The following is a 17,537-nucleotide window of genomic DNA, read 5'->3' as shown; positions in this document are numbered from 1 at the left end:
AGAATGGGACCTTGTCTCAAAAAAAAAAAAAAAGAAAGAAAGAAAAGCTTCCAATTTAAATTCCTGCTTAGCTTTTTCTAAGGTGCCTAGTGAGAGGTAACAAATGGAGAATGCCCTGTGGCATGTAAGGGGAGGGGAACTAGAAGAAAATCTTGTCATCTACTTGGTTTCTAATTGAGATCTAGGTGGATCACAGATTTCTCCTTTGTGGCCAAACAGAAATGTTAGGGTGTTACCACTGCAGTGGGAACAGCCAAACAACCTTTTGTTTCTTTCTCAGTTTTCTTTTTCTTTTTGTTTTTCTTTTTTTTTGCGATGGAGTCTTGCTCTCGTTGCCCAGGCTGGAGTGCAGTGGTACAGTCTTGGCTCACTGCAACCTCCGCCTCCTGGATTTAAGCGATTCTCGTGCCTCAGCCTCCCAAGTAGCTGGGGTTACAGGTGCCCGCCCCAATGTCCGGCTAATTTTTTGTGTTTTTGGTAGAGATGGGGTATCGCCATGTTGGCCAGACTGGTCTCGAACTCCTGACCTCAGGTGATCTGCCTGCGTTGGCCTCCCAAAGTGCTGGAATTACAGGCCTGAGCCACCGCTCCTGGGCTGTTTTTCAGTTTTCTTATGTAAAATACTCATTTTCAGAGCAGACACCTTTTTCTTACTGCTTTTCAAAGAATTTCGTTATCAGTTTTAGTTTGCAATATTAACTCTTTTTTCTGGAGGGAAGATATGTATTAGAAGAGTATATAAAGTAACCATTTCTGGAGATTTTTGGGTGGAAAGATAACAGATCTGACTTCTGTGTTAAGTCAACCTTAAACACTTTTGTTTTCCTTGCTTTTATTTAAAATTACTGTCTTTCAAAACCTGGAACCTTTTTTGTAGGTCAGTATTTATACAAAGAGAATTAGCAATATGAAACCTGGAGGGCCATCTGTGAGTTGCAAAGCAACACCTGTGGCTGTTACTAGCCAACTAGCATAATCATAATTTGGAGTCATTTGACCTGACTACTAGGATTTTTTTTTTCCTAGTTCATCTACTTATATTGTACTTTTTTAAATGAGTTTTAAGTCTCTTCTCATAATTTGTTGCCTCAGTTTCCTTTTTTCCTGTAAAATTATAAACAGTAATACTATATTTGCCTCCTTCCTAAAAGTATAAACACTGAGGTATTTATTAAGGATTTCATATTCCTTTCAATAAAAATATTCTAGAGAGGCAATAATGATAAAGAACATGGACTCAGGCCAGGCACAGTGACTCATGCTTATAATCCCAGCCCTTTGGGAGGCTGAGGTGGGTGGATCACTTGAGGTCAGGAGTTCTAGAACAGGCTGGCCAACATATTAAAACCCCATCTTTACTAAAAATGCAAAAATTAGCCAGGCATGGTGGCAGGCACCTGTAATTGTAGCTACTTGGGAGGCTGAGGCAGGATAATTGCTTGAACCTGGGAGGCGGAGATTGAAGTGATCTGAGATCGCACCATTGCACTCCAGTCTGGGCAACAGAGCGAGACTCAATCTTTCTTTTTTGAGACAAGGTCTTACTTGTTCGCCAGGCTGGAGTACGGTGACAGGATCGTGGCTCACTGCTGCCTCAACCTCCTGGGCTCAAGCAATTCTCCTACCTCAGCCTCCTGAGTAACTGGGACTACAGTTGTGCACCACCATGCCCAGCTAATTTTTTTAAAAGTTTTTTATAGGTCAAGTACAGTGGCTTATGCCTGTAATCCCAGCACTTTGGGAGGCTGAGGCAGGAGGATTGTGTGAGCCCAGGAGTTCAGAGTTCAAGATCAGCCTGGGTAACACAGCAAGACCCTGTCTCTTTAAAAAAAAAAAAAAGAGTTTTATGAGCTAGATTTGGCAAACACCTTTAGTCCCAGCTATTCAAGAGGCTGAGGTGGGAAGATCATGTGAGTCTAGGACTTCAAGGACAACCTGGGCAACATAGCAAGACCTCATCTCTAAAGTATGAAAATAAAATATTTTATGATCAGTAGAATCATATTTTCAGATAACTACATCTTTTTATGAGTATATTTTAAAAATTTTTTATCAGAAAAATTTGTATTACTTAAATGGCTGTCTGTAATAGGTAGATTATTTTCAGATTACTAAAATCACAAGACTGTTTACTTGATTAATTATTTTTGTATGTATTTATTTATTTATTTAGTGAGACAGAGTTTCGCTCTTTTGTTCAGGCTGGAGTGAAGTAGACTGATCTTGGCTCACAGCAACCTCTGCCTGCCCCAGGTTCAAGTTATTCTCCTGCCTCAGCCTCCCGAGTAGCTGGGATTACAGATGCATGCCACCATGCCTGGCTAATTTTTGTATTTTTAGTAGAGATGGGGTTTCACAATCTTGGCTGGGCTGGTCTACTTGATAATTTTTAAGGAGACTCACCTAATTTTCTTACATTTTGTTTTTGTAGGTAATTTTAACCAATCAGATGACAACAAAGATTGATAAAAATCAGGCCTTGCTTGTTCCTGCATTAGGTGGGTAATTAATCAGATAAACATTTTAGTTAATCACAGTTTTTCTTTTTTTTTTTTTTTTTTTTTTTGAGAAGGAGTCTCGCTCTGTCGCCCAGGCCGGAGTACAGTGGCCGGATCTCAGCTCACTGCAAGCTCCGCCTCCCGGGTTCACGCCATTCTCCTGCCTCAGCCTCCTGAGTAGCTGGGACTACAGGCGCCCGCCACCTCGCCCGGCTAGTTTTTTTTTGTATTTTTTTAGTAGAGACGGGGTTTCACTGTGTTAGCCAGGATGGTCTTGATCTCCTGACCTCGTGATCCGCCCGTCTCGGCCTCCCAAAGTGCTGGGATTACAGGCTTGAGCCACCACGCCCAGCCAATCACAGTTTTTCTTAACTCTTTCATTTGATTTTCCAGATAAACATTTTAGTTAATCACAGTTTTTCTTATCTCTTTCATTTGATTCTCATTGAATACTATAGCTTCATGAAAGCAGACTGTATTTGTCTTGTTCACTGGTTAATCTTAGCACTAAGCACAGTACCCTTAAATACTGGCTGTTCCTTTTAGTTATTTAACATTTATTGAGTGACCAGACACAGCCTCTCACACCTGTAATCCCAACACCTTGGGAGGCCGAGGCGGATCACTTGAGACCAGGAGTTCAAGACTGGCCTGGTCAACATGGTGAAACCCTGTCTCTCCTAAAAATACAAAAAATTAGCCGGACATGGTGGCGCACACTTGTAATCCCCCCTACTTGGGAGGCTGAGGAATGAGAATTGCTTGAACCTGGGAGGCGCAGGCTGCAGTGTGCTGGGATCGTGCCACTGCACTCCAACCTGGGGGACAGAGTAAGACTTAAAAAAGTGCGTATCTACTGTCTGGCAACTATTGTGTCAAAATTCTTGCCCCCAGGGAGTTCCCAGTGTTAGAGAGAAGGAAGGGTGAATACACTTAAATACAAATCGCATTACAGTGAATATCGTGGTTTTGTTAGAATGCAATGCTTCAAGGTTTATTCCCACTAAAATCTTTTTTTGTTTTGTTTTGTTTTTTTGTTTTTTTTTTTTTGTTTTGAGACGGAGTCTCGCTTTGTCGCCCAGGCTGGAGTGCAGTGGCGCAATCTCGGCTCACTGCAAGCTCCGCCTCCCGGGTTCACGCCATTCTCCTGCCTCAGCCTCCCGAGTAGCTGGGACTACAGGCGCCCGCCACTGCGCCCGGCTAATTTTTTTTTCTATTTTTAGTAGAGACGGGGTTTCACCATGGTCTCGATCTCCTGACCTTGTGATCCGCCCGCCTCGGCCTCCCAAAGTGCTGGGATTACAGGCGTGAGCCACCGCGCCCGGCCCCCACTAAAATCTTAAAGAATATTCTACCAGAGTTTTGGCCAGGCACGGTGGTTCATGCCTGTAATCCCAGCACTTTGGGAGGCCGAGGTAGGTGGATCACCTGAGCTCAGGAGTTTGAGACCAGCCTGACCAACATGGAGAACTCAGTCTCTACTAAAAATACAAAATTAGCTGGGTGCGGTGGCACATTCCTGTGATCCCAGCTACTCGGGAGGCTGAGGTTGCAGTAAGCTGGGATTGTGCCATTGCACTCCAGCCTGGGCAACAAGAGCAAAACTCTGTCTCAAAAAAAAAAAAAGTTTCTGCCCTGGACTAGTTTCCAACTAATGGCATAGATCATTCTATAAACAGATAATGTCGTAAAGGTTACAATAGAAAGGTACAGGGTACTGTACAAAAGACAGATTCTAACCTGGCCCAGGTGAGCAGGATGAAAAGGAGGAAGGTTAGGGAAGGGAGTGTAATAGTCTCTCATGTTTCTTCCAGCTCTTTTTGTCACTTTCTATCACCCATTTAATTAAGAGCTTCCTAATGTTTTGATCCACTCAGGGGTAATCAAACTCAGCCTTTCTCAAACTCATTCTTTCAGCACGCCATGATAAATCAGAAAGGAAATTTATAAATTTAGTGAGAATTACAATTGTCAAGCAGAGTGAAATTTATGTTTTCTAGTCAGTTTATTTTCTCCCCAGATACCAGAAAGTTGGGAAAGCAGGGGTTCAGAGTTGGTGAGCAGAGAAGCAAATAAATGGAAATGGATGCCCTCAGGAATGTTATGCTTAAGTTGTAGTAATTCTGATGCCGACCTCACTTTACTAGCAGAACACCCTTTATCTTGGATATTGCTAGGATATTGTTCAATATAACTTTCAGTTATGATAGAAATGTTCTATGTCTGTGCTCTTCAGTGCAGTAGCCCTTGCTACATGTGGCTATTGAGGCATTTAAAATGTGGCTAGTGCAGCTGTGGAATGGAATATTTAATTGAATTTTACTTAAATTTAAATTGCCACATGTGGCAAGTGACTGCCCTGTTGTACAGTGCAGCACTGGATAAACATAACTCCTGTGTTCTAGACTTCAGTCCCACCATTAGCTTTCTGTTTTTGACAGTGTTTGCTGGTATGATGGGTCACTGCTCATTTTACATTACTATCAGTTTAGTTTCCTTTATATTTCAGAGGCTCCCTAATCCCTTAAAGAGATTTAAAAATCAACGTAGACCACTTCTGTGTGAAAATAAGATGGCTGAATTTGCTGTGATTGGAATTAGAAAGCGGACCTCTCTTTGCTAGTTCTGGAATTTGGCCAGGATGCACATCAAAATCTCATTCCTACCCTCCTGATTTGCTTCATGCAAACTTTGTTGCTGTGTCTGTTCTTTGGTCTTCTATTGCTATGTCTCAGCTTTAGATTCTGTGTCTTGCATAGAAATGGATCATCAGAATGCAACAGGCAGAAGACTTAGAAGTGCAAATCAGTAGGGTAATGACAAACCCTTTGAGCTGAGTGGGACCAAGAAGTAACCTAACATATAACCTATTAGTAATTGTTTACCATGAAGATTTTCAGTGCTGGACACATAAATTGCTGAGTTCAACTGCCCTCTTTGCCCTCCAAATCTAGCATAAAAGCAAATGGTGATCTCAGGGCAGTTTCACACCTAATATGACTAACAATAAAAGTCTTGTGTTTCAGGAGCTCAGTTTGTCCAATCCTGAGCCCATCATCTCTACCTCACAAATTATATCCACCTTTTCATTTCCTTGCACTGTGTCTGCATGATACGATAATACTCCCAAGCACCATTGTTTAAATCTTGAGTTACACTTAATGCTTTTTTTGGGTCTTTTTTTATTTTTAATGTGAAATAGAATATACAAATGAAAATGTGTATTTAGAAGAACAATAATAAATGTCCAGGTGCCCATTGCTCACACTGACAAATGGAACATTACCACACCCCAGGAGCCTTGTGTACTCTCCCCCAAAGAGGCAACCACTGTCCTGAATTTTGTATAATTGTCGCCTAGCTTTTATAGATTTTACTGTCTGTATATCCCCAAGAGTCGCTTATTTATAGCTTTTATATAAATAGAATTATACTGTATATGACTGACAACTTTTGCTCATTATTATTTTTGGATTCATCCATGTTGTTGTATGACAGTGTAGTTCATTTCCATGACATGAATATGCCACAACTTAATTACATATTCTGTTGATGTCAAAAAAAAAAAAAAAGAATATTTTACCAGAGTTTTTACTTTTCTTCTGGAGGTCAGAAATATGTTAGGCTTGATGATATGGAAAATTGACACACATATGGACTCAGACAATAAAGTTTTCTAAAAGCAAATAGAGAATAATGATTTACATTATTTCCCTAGATTGGTAAAAATCTTGTAATCTCAGGATGTTACTCATTTTCCAGGTTTTTTGAAAGCAAGTAAACTTTTGTTACGTTAAATAAAGTAAGATTATGTTTGATCAGAGGCATTCTGAGAAATGTATAACCAAGTCAGTAAGGCAATATACAGTTATTATGTTCTTTACTCTTAGGGGAAAGTTGGGGACATGCTGCTACAATACGGCTAATCTTTCATTGGGACCGAAAGCAAAGGTCAGTATAGAAACAAGTTAATAATTCTGAATATTGGGTTAATTACACTGAATGAACACTTACAGGTTTCTTAGAGCTAGTCCTGTGGATGAGATATACAGTGACCCATGAAGTAACACTTTTGTTGCCTTGTCTGATATCACCTAGAGCAAACATAGAAATGTGCTGTTATTACTGCATATTTAGCTACATAGGAAATTCTCTGGAATATTTAAATGATGGGGCGCATGCACCCGAAATGAGTAGGTGGCCAAGGAATGCCATTTTCTAAAGCTCTTTGAAGTAATTTATTAGCCATGTAGAAGGAGGTGAGTACTCTGTGTTCCTGAAAGAGATTGAAAAAAAAGAACAAAATCAGGACAAAAGGAAAATTGTTGAGGTTAGCTTTAAAATTAATTTATTTGGAACATACAATGGTTTTTCTTAGTTCCTTAGTGTATTTCTTGTATGAAATTGTGTCTTTTTTTTTCATTTTGTATTTTGCTCTCCGGCTTTTATTATCCAGTTACTTACCTGCATTTCACAAGTATTGTTCTTTAAAAGTATGGCAGCATGAAATCTTTGTATTTGTTTTTAAAGCTGCTGAGCAAGTGAACAAACCAGCTTTTATTTTCTTGAAAATAGGCCATTGAAAGCAAGGAAGTCTTTTCTACACTTCTAGAAAATGTCAGATTTATACTAGCCTCTCTGCTTTGTGATTAATTGGTATAACCTAGAGGTCTTGGTTTGGAAATGCTCTAATAAAGGGAGAAATTAAAAGGCATGCGGGTAAAGATGGAATAAAGGGTCACTTAAATACATATTGGGCCTAGCCAGTGAAATCGTCTATTTTTTAATCTATATTTCTTTGTTGTTTTACGAACTGAAAAAAATCTTGCCTGACCAAGTTAGGTTTTGTGGACCCGAAGCTCATAACAGAATCGATTACACTTCTGTATGTATCTTTTGCAACTGATCGTGCAGTTTGTGTCTTCTTTAAAAATGGTATTTGCGAAGAGCTCAGGTAACGTTTTTTTCCCCACAATACATAGTGCTTTACTATTGACTGTCTCCCCCTAATTTAAACAAATTTTTTACTTTAAACCAATATGTCTGGTAAATCCTCCCCCTAATTTTTTTTCTATGGTCACAATTTGAGAGAGTTCCCCTAGTTTTGTAAGTTAAGTTGCTGTATACTAGAGCCACAAAAGGAGTTCTTTTCTTGGCACCAAACCTTATTGTAAAGATTTGGCAACAGTTCTGCAGCTGAGAGTCTTTTGAACATATTGTTTATACTTTCCCAGTTTTAGGTTATTCTGTAAAGCACATTCCACCATTTATTTTTTCATAGGAATTACACCTGAGCTAGTATACAGTAGTCTTCTTCAGACTATAATTAAATATTCACTAATAAAATGCATTTAAGAAGAAAAATAATAGGAGCAGAGCAAGATATTTCATCTTTTTATGAACTCATCAGGAGGAAAACTTTGACTTCTTTGTCAAGTTCTAGAAGTTAACATTGATGAGGTACCCAAGAGATCAGAAAATCTTGCTTACCATGAGTTAACCTTTTATGAATTCACCGTCTTTTTTTTTTTTTTGGAAACGGAGTCTCACTTTGTCGCCCAGGCTGGAATGCAGTGGCACCATCTCGGCTCACTGCAAGCTCCGCTTCCTGGGTTCACGCCATTCTCCTGCCTCAGCCTCCAAGTAGCTGGGACTACAGGCGCGCACCACCACGCCCGGCTAATTTTTTGTATTTTTAGTAGAGATGGGGTTTCACCGTGTTAGCCAGGATGGTCTCAATCTCCCGACCTCGTGATCCGCCCGCCTCAGCCTCCCAAAGTGCTGGGATTACAGGTGTGAGCCACCGTGCCTGGCATGAATTCACCTTCTTACAAATCCTTCCCAAGAAATTAGAAAATAAAATACATGGCCAGACGCAGTGGGTCACACCTGTAATCCAAGCACTTTGGGAGGCTGAGGTAGGTGGATCATGAGGTCAGGAGATCAAGACCATCCTGGCCAATGTGGTGAAACCCTGTCTCTATTAAAAATAAAAAGTTAGCTGGGTATGGTGGCACATGCCTTTAGTCCCAGCTACTCAGGAGGCTGAGGCAGGAGAATCACTTGAACCCGGGAGGCGGAGGTTGCAGTGAGCCAAGATTGTGCCACTGCCCTCCAGCCTGGTGGCAGAGTGAGACTCCGTCCCCCCAAAAAATAGAAAATGATGTACAACACCAACATTGAATATAGATAGATTGGGGGAAATCTGCTGTTCTATAATATTTTTTCTACATCTCATAAGATCATTTTTTAATTTTAATTTTTATTTTTCATACTGTCATTTTAGTGCTTGCTTGTACTAGGTATTTTATTAGGCACTTTAAATACAACATTTCAGATAATGTTTTCAATAATTATTTGCAGAACCTATACCGATTATTATTAAAAGTCAGAAAACCAAGGCCCAGAAAGGTTAACTGAATAAGTATTAAATAATAGCTACTATTTATTGAATATTTATTAACTGTCCTTTATTGTGCAAAGTACTGTATGTATACGTATATATATACATGTATGTATACATATGTATATATGTGTATATGTACATACACATATGTATGTGTATGTATATATATTTTATTTTATTTTCCACATAATTCTTTGAAATAGTATTACCAGATGAGATCGGGCACATTCAGGGTGGTATGGCTATAGGCTGAAATAGTATTATCTACATTTTATAGCTGACTTTATAAACTTCTTTTTTTTTGAGAGGGAGTTTCACTCTTTTTGCCCAGGCTGAGGTGCTATGGTGAGATCTTGGCTCACTTCAACCTCCACCTCCTGGGGTCAAGTGATTCTCTTGTCTCAGCCTCCCGAGTAGCTGGTATTATAGGCGCCTGCCACCACGCCTTGCTAATTTTGTATTTTTAGTAGAGACGGGTTTTCTCTATGTTGCCCAGGCTGGTCTTGAACTCCTGACCTCAAATGACCTTCGCACCTTGGCCTCCCAAAGTGCTGGGATTACAGGCGTGAGCCACCGCATCCAGCCATAGCTGACTTTATAATAGAGTTCATTTCTTTTCTTCTATGATAACTGTTTCTAGAAGGTAATTGTTGTATTGCGTTGATTGTCAGCCAATCCAAATATGTAGCTTATTCCTTTTTTTAGGTAAAATCTTTTTTCTTCAAACTTTTTTTTTTTTCCAGGCTGTGGAGGCTGAGGTAGGAGAACCGCTTGAACCTGGGAGGCAGAGGTTGCAGTGAGCCAAGATTGAACCACTGCACTCCAGCCTGGACAGCAGAGTGAGACTCTGTCTCAAAAAAAAAAAAAAAAAAAAAAACAAAGTTGGGTGCAACTTTGTATGCTTTTATGCTTTTTAAATTTTAGTTTATTTTAAAAGGATGGAAATAGAAATTCATTATTAGTGAAAAATAGTTATAAAAATGAATATTTTTCATTTGGAGAGGAAGACTAAAAATCTTTTTTTTTTTTTTTGAGACTGGGTCTTACTCTGTTGCCCAGGCTAGAGTGCAGTGGTGCGATCTCAGCTCACTGTAGTCTCAACCTCCTGGGCTCAAGCAGTCCTCCCACCTCAGCCTCCCAAGTAGCTGGGACCACAGGCATGTACCACCACACCCAGCAAATTTTTGTAGAGATGGGGTTTCGCCATGTTGCCCAGGCTGGTCTCAAACTCGTAAGCTCAGGCAGGCAGTCCACCTACCTTGGCCTCCCAAAGTGCTGAGATTATAGGTGTGAGCCACAGCACCCGTCCAGAAACTAAAAATCTTGAATAGCCAAATTTATATTAGGAATTGAACTTAGGTGTACTGTTTCATGCCCCAGCCCCTGTCCTTCACCAGTAATACCTGATTTTTACCCTTAGACTAATGATGGAATAATATTCCAACAGTTATTAAAAGAAATACTTTTGTCTGTGTCCTTATATTATGTGGGTTTTCCTCCAATTTGCATATTCATGATTATACGAGGCCAAGATTATTCAGAATTACACTACTCTTTGCCAAGACGATCTGGTGGTAGAGTGGAGTAATAAATCAACACCCCCACACAGTGTTTCATATGTGTGCTCAGTTTTAGAGCACAAATTGTGCTTCTGTCTTATTTCTTCCTGACCCAAGCTATGTAGTTGAGCCATATGTTAAGCTACATCTCAACTGGGGCCATGAGCCAAGTGATTCTTTGGTTTAGTTTTCATTTAAAAAGATCTCTAAAGAGACATGATGCATAAAAATGGTATTTTTACCTAGAAATTTGAGGACTTTTTTTTTTTTTTTTTTTTTGAGATGCAGTTTCGCTCTTGTTGCCCAGGCTGGAGTGCAATGGCGTGATCTCAGCTCACCACAACCTTGGCCTCCTGGGTTCAATCAATTCTTCTGCCTCAGCCTCCCAAGTAGCTGGGATTACAGGCATGCACCACCATGCCTGGCTAATTTTTTGTATTTTTAGTAGAGACGAGGTTTCTCCATGTTGGTCAGTCTGGTCTCCAACTCCCGACCTCAGGTGATCCACCTTGGTCTCCCAAAGGGCTGGGATTACAAGTGTGAGCCACTGCACCCGGCCTGAGGATGATTTTCAACCTGAATAATTAATGCCCCTTTGACTTTAGGATTCTTTTTTTGTTTGTTTTTTGAGATGGAGTCTCACTCTGTCACCCAGGCTGGAGTGCAGTGGCGCGATACCGGCTCCCTGCAACATCCACCTCCCTGATTCAAGCGATTCTCCTGCCTCAGCCTCCCAAGTAGCTGGGATTATAGACATGCGCCACCACACTTGGCTAACTTTTGTATTTTTAGTAGAGACAGGGTTTCACCATTTTGACCAGGCTGGTCTCGAATGCCTGACCTCAAGTGACCTGCCCACCTCAGCCTCCCAAAGTGCTGGATTATAGATATGAGCCACTGCACCCGGCCGACTTTAGAATTCTTAATAAGCATGTAAATGCTTCTTAAAAGCTTATCACTTTTTAATAATTTCCTGAGGATAAATGTACTAGGTACCTTATTTGGACATACCGTTGATATGAGGTGATTTAGATACCAGTTTTTCAGAAACTTAGCTGATTTTTGTCGTTCAAAAAATCGTTTCCTATTAAGGCAGGTTAAAATACACCTTGCCTCTCTTTTTCTGTGAATTTTTCCATTAAAGATAGATTATCAACCCTAAAGAATTATAAAAGTTTGTAATTCCACTCAACACAGCTATTCTTTTTTTTTTTTTTTTTTTTTTGGTGAGACTGAGTCTCGGCCTGTCTCCCAGGCTGGAGTGCAGAGGCACGATCTTGGCTCACTGCAACCTCTGCCTCCCCAATTCAAGTGATTCTCTTACCTCAGCCTCCTGAGTAGCTGGTATTACAGGTGCGTGCCACCAGGCCCGGCTAATTTTTTTGTTTTTTTGTATCTTTAGTAGAGACGGAGTTTCACCATGTTGGCCAGGCTGGTCTTGAACTCCTGATCTCGTGATCTGCCTCCCAAAGTGCTGGGATTACAGGCGTGAGCCACCGCGCCCGGCCTCAACATAGCTATTCTTGTATTACATATTAGCAGCTATTTTGTTTATGTTTAAAGTTGCAATTATGGATTATAGGACATTTTGGATTCGGCTATATTTTGGTCTCTGTTTTTCTTTTGAATTGTGTCTGAGAAGAGGGGCAATTTCAAAATTAAGAGAGTAACAAATCATAGCCAAAATGTCCTTTTTGAATTGTCTTTGAAAACAAATCATTCTATTTTGTGTAAATAAATGACACTTATAACTCTGAGAAGAATCTTATTTTCCTCTAGGTTAGAATCTGTATTTTTTATTTCAGTTTTATCACATTGTGCTAAAATATATGTATAACATAAAATTTACCACTTTATGTTTACATATAGTTCACTGGCATTAAGTACATTCATATTGTGCAACCATCATCATCCATTTTCAGAACTTTTTCATCTTCCCATACTGAAACTCTGTATCCATTAAATGCTAACCTCGTTCTTTTTTACCCCCAGGCCCTGACAATCACCAACCATTCTGCCTTCTGTCTCTGAATTTGACTCCTCTATCTACCCCATATAATTGGAATCATATAATATTTGTTCTGGTGTGACTCGCTTATTTCACTTAGTATAATGTCTTCAAGGCTCATTTATGTTGTAGCATGTGTCAGAATTTTCTTCCTTAAGTCTGAATATTCTATTGTATGTACATACCACATTTTGTTTATTCATCTGTGGATGCACACTTGGGTGCTTCTACCTCTGGCTATTGTGAATAAGTTACAGTGTATCAGTTTTAAAGTAATTCTTAGGAGCAGTTTTTTGTGGGGTTTTTTTTTTGTTTTTTTGTTTTTTTTTTTTTTTTTTGAGATGGAGTTTCACTCTTTTTCTGCAGGCTGGATTGCAATGGTGTGATCTCAGCTCACCACAACCTCCGCCTCTCAGGTTCAAGCGATTTCTCCTGCCGCAGCCTCCCGAGTAGCTGGGATTACAGACATGTGCCACCACGCCCTGCTAATTTTGTATTTTTAGTAGAGATAAGGTTTCTCCATGTTGGTCAGGCTGGTGTCGAACTCCCGACCTCAGGTGATCTGCCTGCCTTGGCCTCCCAAAGTGCTGGGATTACAGGCGTGAGCCACCGCGCCCAGCCAGAAAGCAGTTTTAAAGGTTTTTGTTTATATTTGTTGCTGTTACAGTACTTGAATATAGTTAATAAGAGCTTAGAATTTTATTTCTCAGCTACTTTTAGCTTTCAGTTTTATATTACTTTGTATAAAACATAGTAAAATCGGCCGGGCGTGGTGGCTCACGCCTGTAATCCCAGCACTTTGGGAGGCTGAGGTGGGCGGATCATGAGGTCAGGAGATCGAGACCATCTTGGCTAACACGGTGAAACCCCGTCTCTACTAAAAATACAAAACATTAGCCGGGCATGGTGGCAGGCACCTGTAGTCCCAGCTACTCGGGAGGCTGAGGCAGGAAAATGGCGTGAACCTGGGAGGCGGAGCTTGCAGTGAGCCGAGATTGCGCCCCTGCACTCCAGCCTGGGCGACAGAGCGAGACTCCGTCTCAAAATAAATAAATAATTTAAAAAAAATATATATATAGAGAGAGAGAGAGAGAGAGTAAAATCCCACCTAAGCAGATCTTGTTCTGTCATGACTTATTTTTGGGACATAATCATTTTATATTATTATTACAGAGATGAGGGTCTCACTATGTTGCCCAGGATGGCTTCAAACTCCTGGTCTCAAGTGATCCTCATGCCTTGCCCTCCTAAAGAGGTGGGACTACAGACATGAGCCACCATGCCTGGCTGCATCATTTTAAAACAATGTCTTCCTAGCTATTTTTATTGGTGTAATATGAGTAACTGTTTCTCATTTGTAGTATAAGAAATTAACATAATTCTTCAGCAATAATGAAAAAAACATGATTACTGCAGACAGTTTGGAAAATATAAGCAAGCAACCTTTACTTCGTGATAACAACTATTAACTTTTTGATTGTAGTCTTCTATCAATTTTTTTAGATGTGTGTATACATACTTACAAATATGGGATTATATGGTATAACTGTTATTTAGTATATTATTAATACTTTCCTATCTCTTTGAATATTTTCTCCCACCTTTAGTTTTTAGCATAAGTAATATCTCATCATATATAAAATAATTTATTTGAATCAGTCATTGGACTTTTACGTTGCTTTAAAATTTCTTATAACACATACATACGGGTATTCGAAGGGTGTATTTTTAATATTTCTCTCGTTTTTGTGTTCTCAGAGAAAAAATAATATAATTATTAATATAATAAGCCTAAACATTTAAATTATGAGTTTGGTCATCTGAACTTTTAATTAATTAAGTTCATGTGTTTGTATGTATTCTTTTTTTTTAAGCAGGTTGGCAACATTGTACAAGTCACCCAGCCAGAAGGAATCCACAGTACTGTTTCAAATCAAAGTCAGTGTTACTTGATTAGAGTGGGATTTTGATATTGATGGGCAGTAATTATCTAAAGAGAGAATTTACAACTTGCTTCTGTTAACTTCTGTAGGCAGCAAGCATATTTGAGGACAGCTTTTGATGCTTAGAACATTGTCCCCAAAATAGTAGTGTATACAGAATATTGTAGTCACAAATGGACTGAAATTTATTCTTAAGAACAGAGGAAATACTTATTTTGGGGTAGTGTGTTCCATGCCATATGTAATGTCAGGATATTAAACATCTTTAAAGTGAAAGTTGTTGAAGATTTCCAGAAAAGAAAAAATACTAATGTTATTTATTTTGGTCTGTAGGTATTATAGATCTATTGTAGCCACCAAATATAACCCACTTTAAGATGTTAATTTTTCTGTGAATTTACATCATAGAACACACATTTTTTGGCTGAAATATACATATTTATCAATAGTGTTGAGCCAAATATATTTTTGGCATCTCTTTTTTTTTTTTTGAGATGGAATCTCTCTGTGTTGCCCAGGCTGGAGTGCAGTGGCGCAATCTTGGCTCACTGCAACCTCTGCCCTACTGATTAAAGCAATTCTCCTGCCTCAGCCTCCCTAGTAGCTGGGATTATAGGCGTATGCTACCACACCTGGCTAATTTTTGTGTTTTTAGTAGAGATGGAGTTTCGGGATGTTGGCCAGACTAGTCTCAAACTCCTGACCTCAAGTGATTCGCCCTCCTCAGTCTTCCAAAGTTCTAGGATTACAGGCGTGAGCCACTGGGCCAGGCTTTATCTCATTTTTTAAGGACATAAACAGAAATAGAGATTCTGAAATGGAATTATCCACTTAGTTTTGCACTGCCCAGGTGTATTTGAAATAGCCTAGTTGGAAAAAAAAAAAAGAGAAATATCCTAGTTGGAAAACTAGAGTATTTAATTATGAAAATAAATCTGTAAAGTACCTAAGACTTAGGTTATTTCCTTTTACTTCTTCTAACAAAGCTATCGTAAAGTTTGTTAGGATTGTCCTTTACAGAACATTTTTATAATGCAATGTTATTTCTGTGTGTGTGTATGCAAGTGTATAAATAAGTATATATAAAATACTCTTAATATAACCCGGGCTTAGGCACCTATCCGTGAGATTTATCTTCTTCATTCACAGTGGTTGATAAATTTCTATCTCAGGAACTTTCTTTTTTTTTAGAAAGGAAGTCTCGCTCTTTCGCCCAGGCTAGAGTGCAGTGGCACAATCTCGGCTCACTGCAACCTCCGCCTCCCAGGTTCAAGTGATTCTCCTGCCTCAGTCTCCAGAGTAGCTGAGACTAGAGGTGTGCGCCACCACACCCAGCTAATTTTCATATTTTTGATAGAGATGGGGGTCACCATGTTGGCCAGGCTGGTCTTGAACTCCTGACCTTGTGATCCACCCACCTCGGCCTCCCAAAGTGCTGGGATTACAGGTGTGAGCCACCGCACCTGGCCCTAGAATAAAGTAGCTTTCTTATTAATTACTTAAAAATATTTCTAAGATCAGTCTTCAAATGTTCTTAAATCATATTTGTATATGTATTTTTTATCTTTCAGCCTCAGGGATTTAGAGATACTGTTGTTACTTCTGCATGTTCATTGCAAACAGAAGGTTCCTTGAGCACTCGCAAACGGTCACGACAACCAGAGGAAGAATTATAACCCAGAAACAAATCTCAAAGTGTACAAATTTATTGATGCTGTGAAACCAATGTGTACAAGTGGACTTGTTACTTTAAAGTATAAATAAACACTATGGCATGAATGAATCCAGATTATATGAAGTGAATGGGAAAAATACCTAAATATGATTCTGTGAAAGTTTTTCTAAAGCAGTATTCTGCAATTATATTTTACCCTGTTTTCATTTTCAGTAACATTCAGTAGAGATGATGATTATATTTCACAAATGGGGAAAGCTGATCTCATGTGGCTAGTTTGAATTTACCATTCAGACTGTTTTTACCCCTTTCTTTCCTAGTTGCCTAGAAAATCTTAGGAAGAAAAGATTTTTTCATATTCTTATTGTGGTGGGTTTTTTTGTTTTTTTGTTTTTTTTTGTTTTTTTTGGAGATGTAGTCTCACTCTGTAGTCCAGGCTGCAGTGCAATGTTGCAATCTCGGCTCACTGCAACCTCCACCTCCCAGGTTCAAGCAATTCACCCGCCTCAGCCTTCCGAGTAGCTGGGGTTGCAGGCACCCGCCATCATGCCCGGCTAATTTTTTTGTATTTTTGTAGAGACGGAATTTTACCATGTTGGCCAAGCTGGTCTTGAACTCCTGACCTCAGGTGATCTGCCCGCCCCTGCCTCCCAAAGTGCTGGGATTACAGGCGTGAGCCACTGTGCCCAGCCATGTTCTTTTTAAATGTAAGTTTGATAATTCTTTAAAATGACCTACAGCACCATGAGTCAGCATATCATTCTGTTCAGTTTTATTAGGTAAGATACAAATTTTAGGTGACCACACTGATTTTAGTGACCTCAATCCTAAAATCTAAGCCATTTGTTTAGCATTTAATGATGTTTTATAATGTTAAAGGGAGGACTTTGGAGCTGTTATCTCCTCTAGAGATTGTTTGGAACATATATCTTCCAGCATAGGTTGATAAGCTCACAATCATTTACTGCTACGTTTTTTGTTTTGTTTTGTTTTGTTTTGAGACAAAGTCTCACTCCCAGGCTAGAGTGCAGTGGCATGATCACAGCTCACTGCAACCTTGACCTGGGCTCAAGCAATCCTCTCACTTCAGCCTCCTGAGTAGCTGGAACTACAGGTAGGCACTACCATGCCCTGCTAATTTTTGGATTTTTTTTGTAGAAACAAGGTTGCCCAGGCTGGTCTCAAACTCCTGGGCTCAAGCGATCCTCTTGCCTTGTCCTCCCAAAGTGCTGGGATTGCAGATGTGAGCCACCACACCTGGCCTTATTTCTATATTTTGAAACACGGTATGATCCATTCTAGAATTCTAGTTGTTACGTTGAGATTTTTCTTTAAATAATCTTAACTTTGCTTAAATAAGTTAAAGATTTCAGCTGGGCGCAGTGGCTCAAGCCTGTAATCCCAGCACTTTGGGAGGCCGAGACGGGCGGATCACGAGGTCAGGAGAT

At 39.7% G+C, this 17,537-nt stretch overlaps 1 protein-coding gene across 5 annotated transcripts in view; it reads left to right on the top strand.

Moving 5' to 3' along the window:
* RAD51C (RAD51 paralog C) overlaps nucleotides 1-16,197 on the top strand; it is a 42,168-nt gene extending 25,971 nt beyond the window's left edge. Inside the window, exons 6-9 of one of the 5 annotated variants that reach the window (XM_008011269.3) lie at nucleotides 2,432-2,498; nucleotides 6,389-6,449; nucleotides 14,349-14,409; nucleotides 15,986-16,197. In XM_008011269.3, the coding sequence (XP_008009460.1) occupies nucleotides 2,432-2,498; nucleotides 6,389-6,449; nucleotides 14,349-14,409; nucleotides 15,986-16,090 (294 nt within the window). In that variant the 3' untranslated portion in view covers nucleotides 16,091-16,197. Of the gene's footprint in view, nucleotides 1-2,431; nucleotides 2,499-6,388; nucleotides 6,450-14,345; nucleotides 14,410-15,985 lie in introns of all 5 variants that reach the window. The other 4 variants (XM_008011268.3, XM_008011270.3, XM_008011273.3 and 1 more) reach the window with 4 other exon arrangements.
* Nucleotides 16,198-17,537: the final 1,340 nt, after the last annotated feature.

The sequence above is a fragment of the Chlorocebus sabaeus genome, chromosome 16, assembly GCF_047675955.1.
Source record: "Chlorocebus sabaeus isolate Y175 chromosome 16, mChlSab1.0.hap1, whole genome shotgun sequence".
NCBI lineage: Eukaryota > Metazoa > Chordata > Mammalia > Primates > Cercopithecidae > Chlorocebus > Chlorocebus sabaeus.
This window is presented reverse-complemented; position numbering and strand designations above follow the sequence as displayed.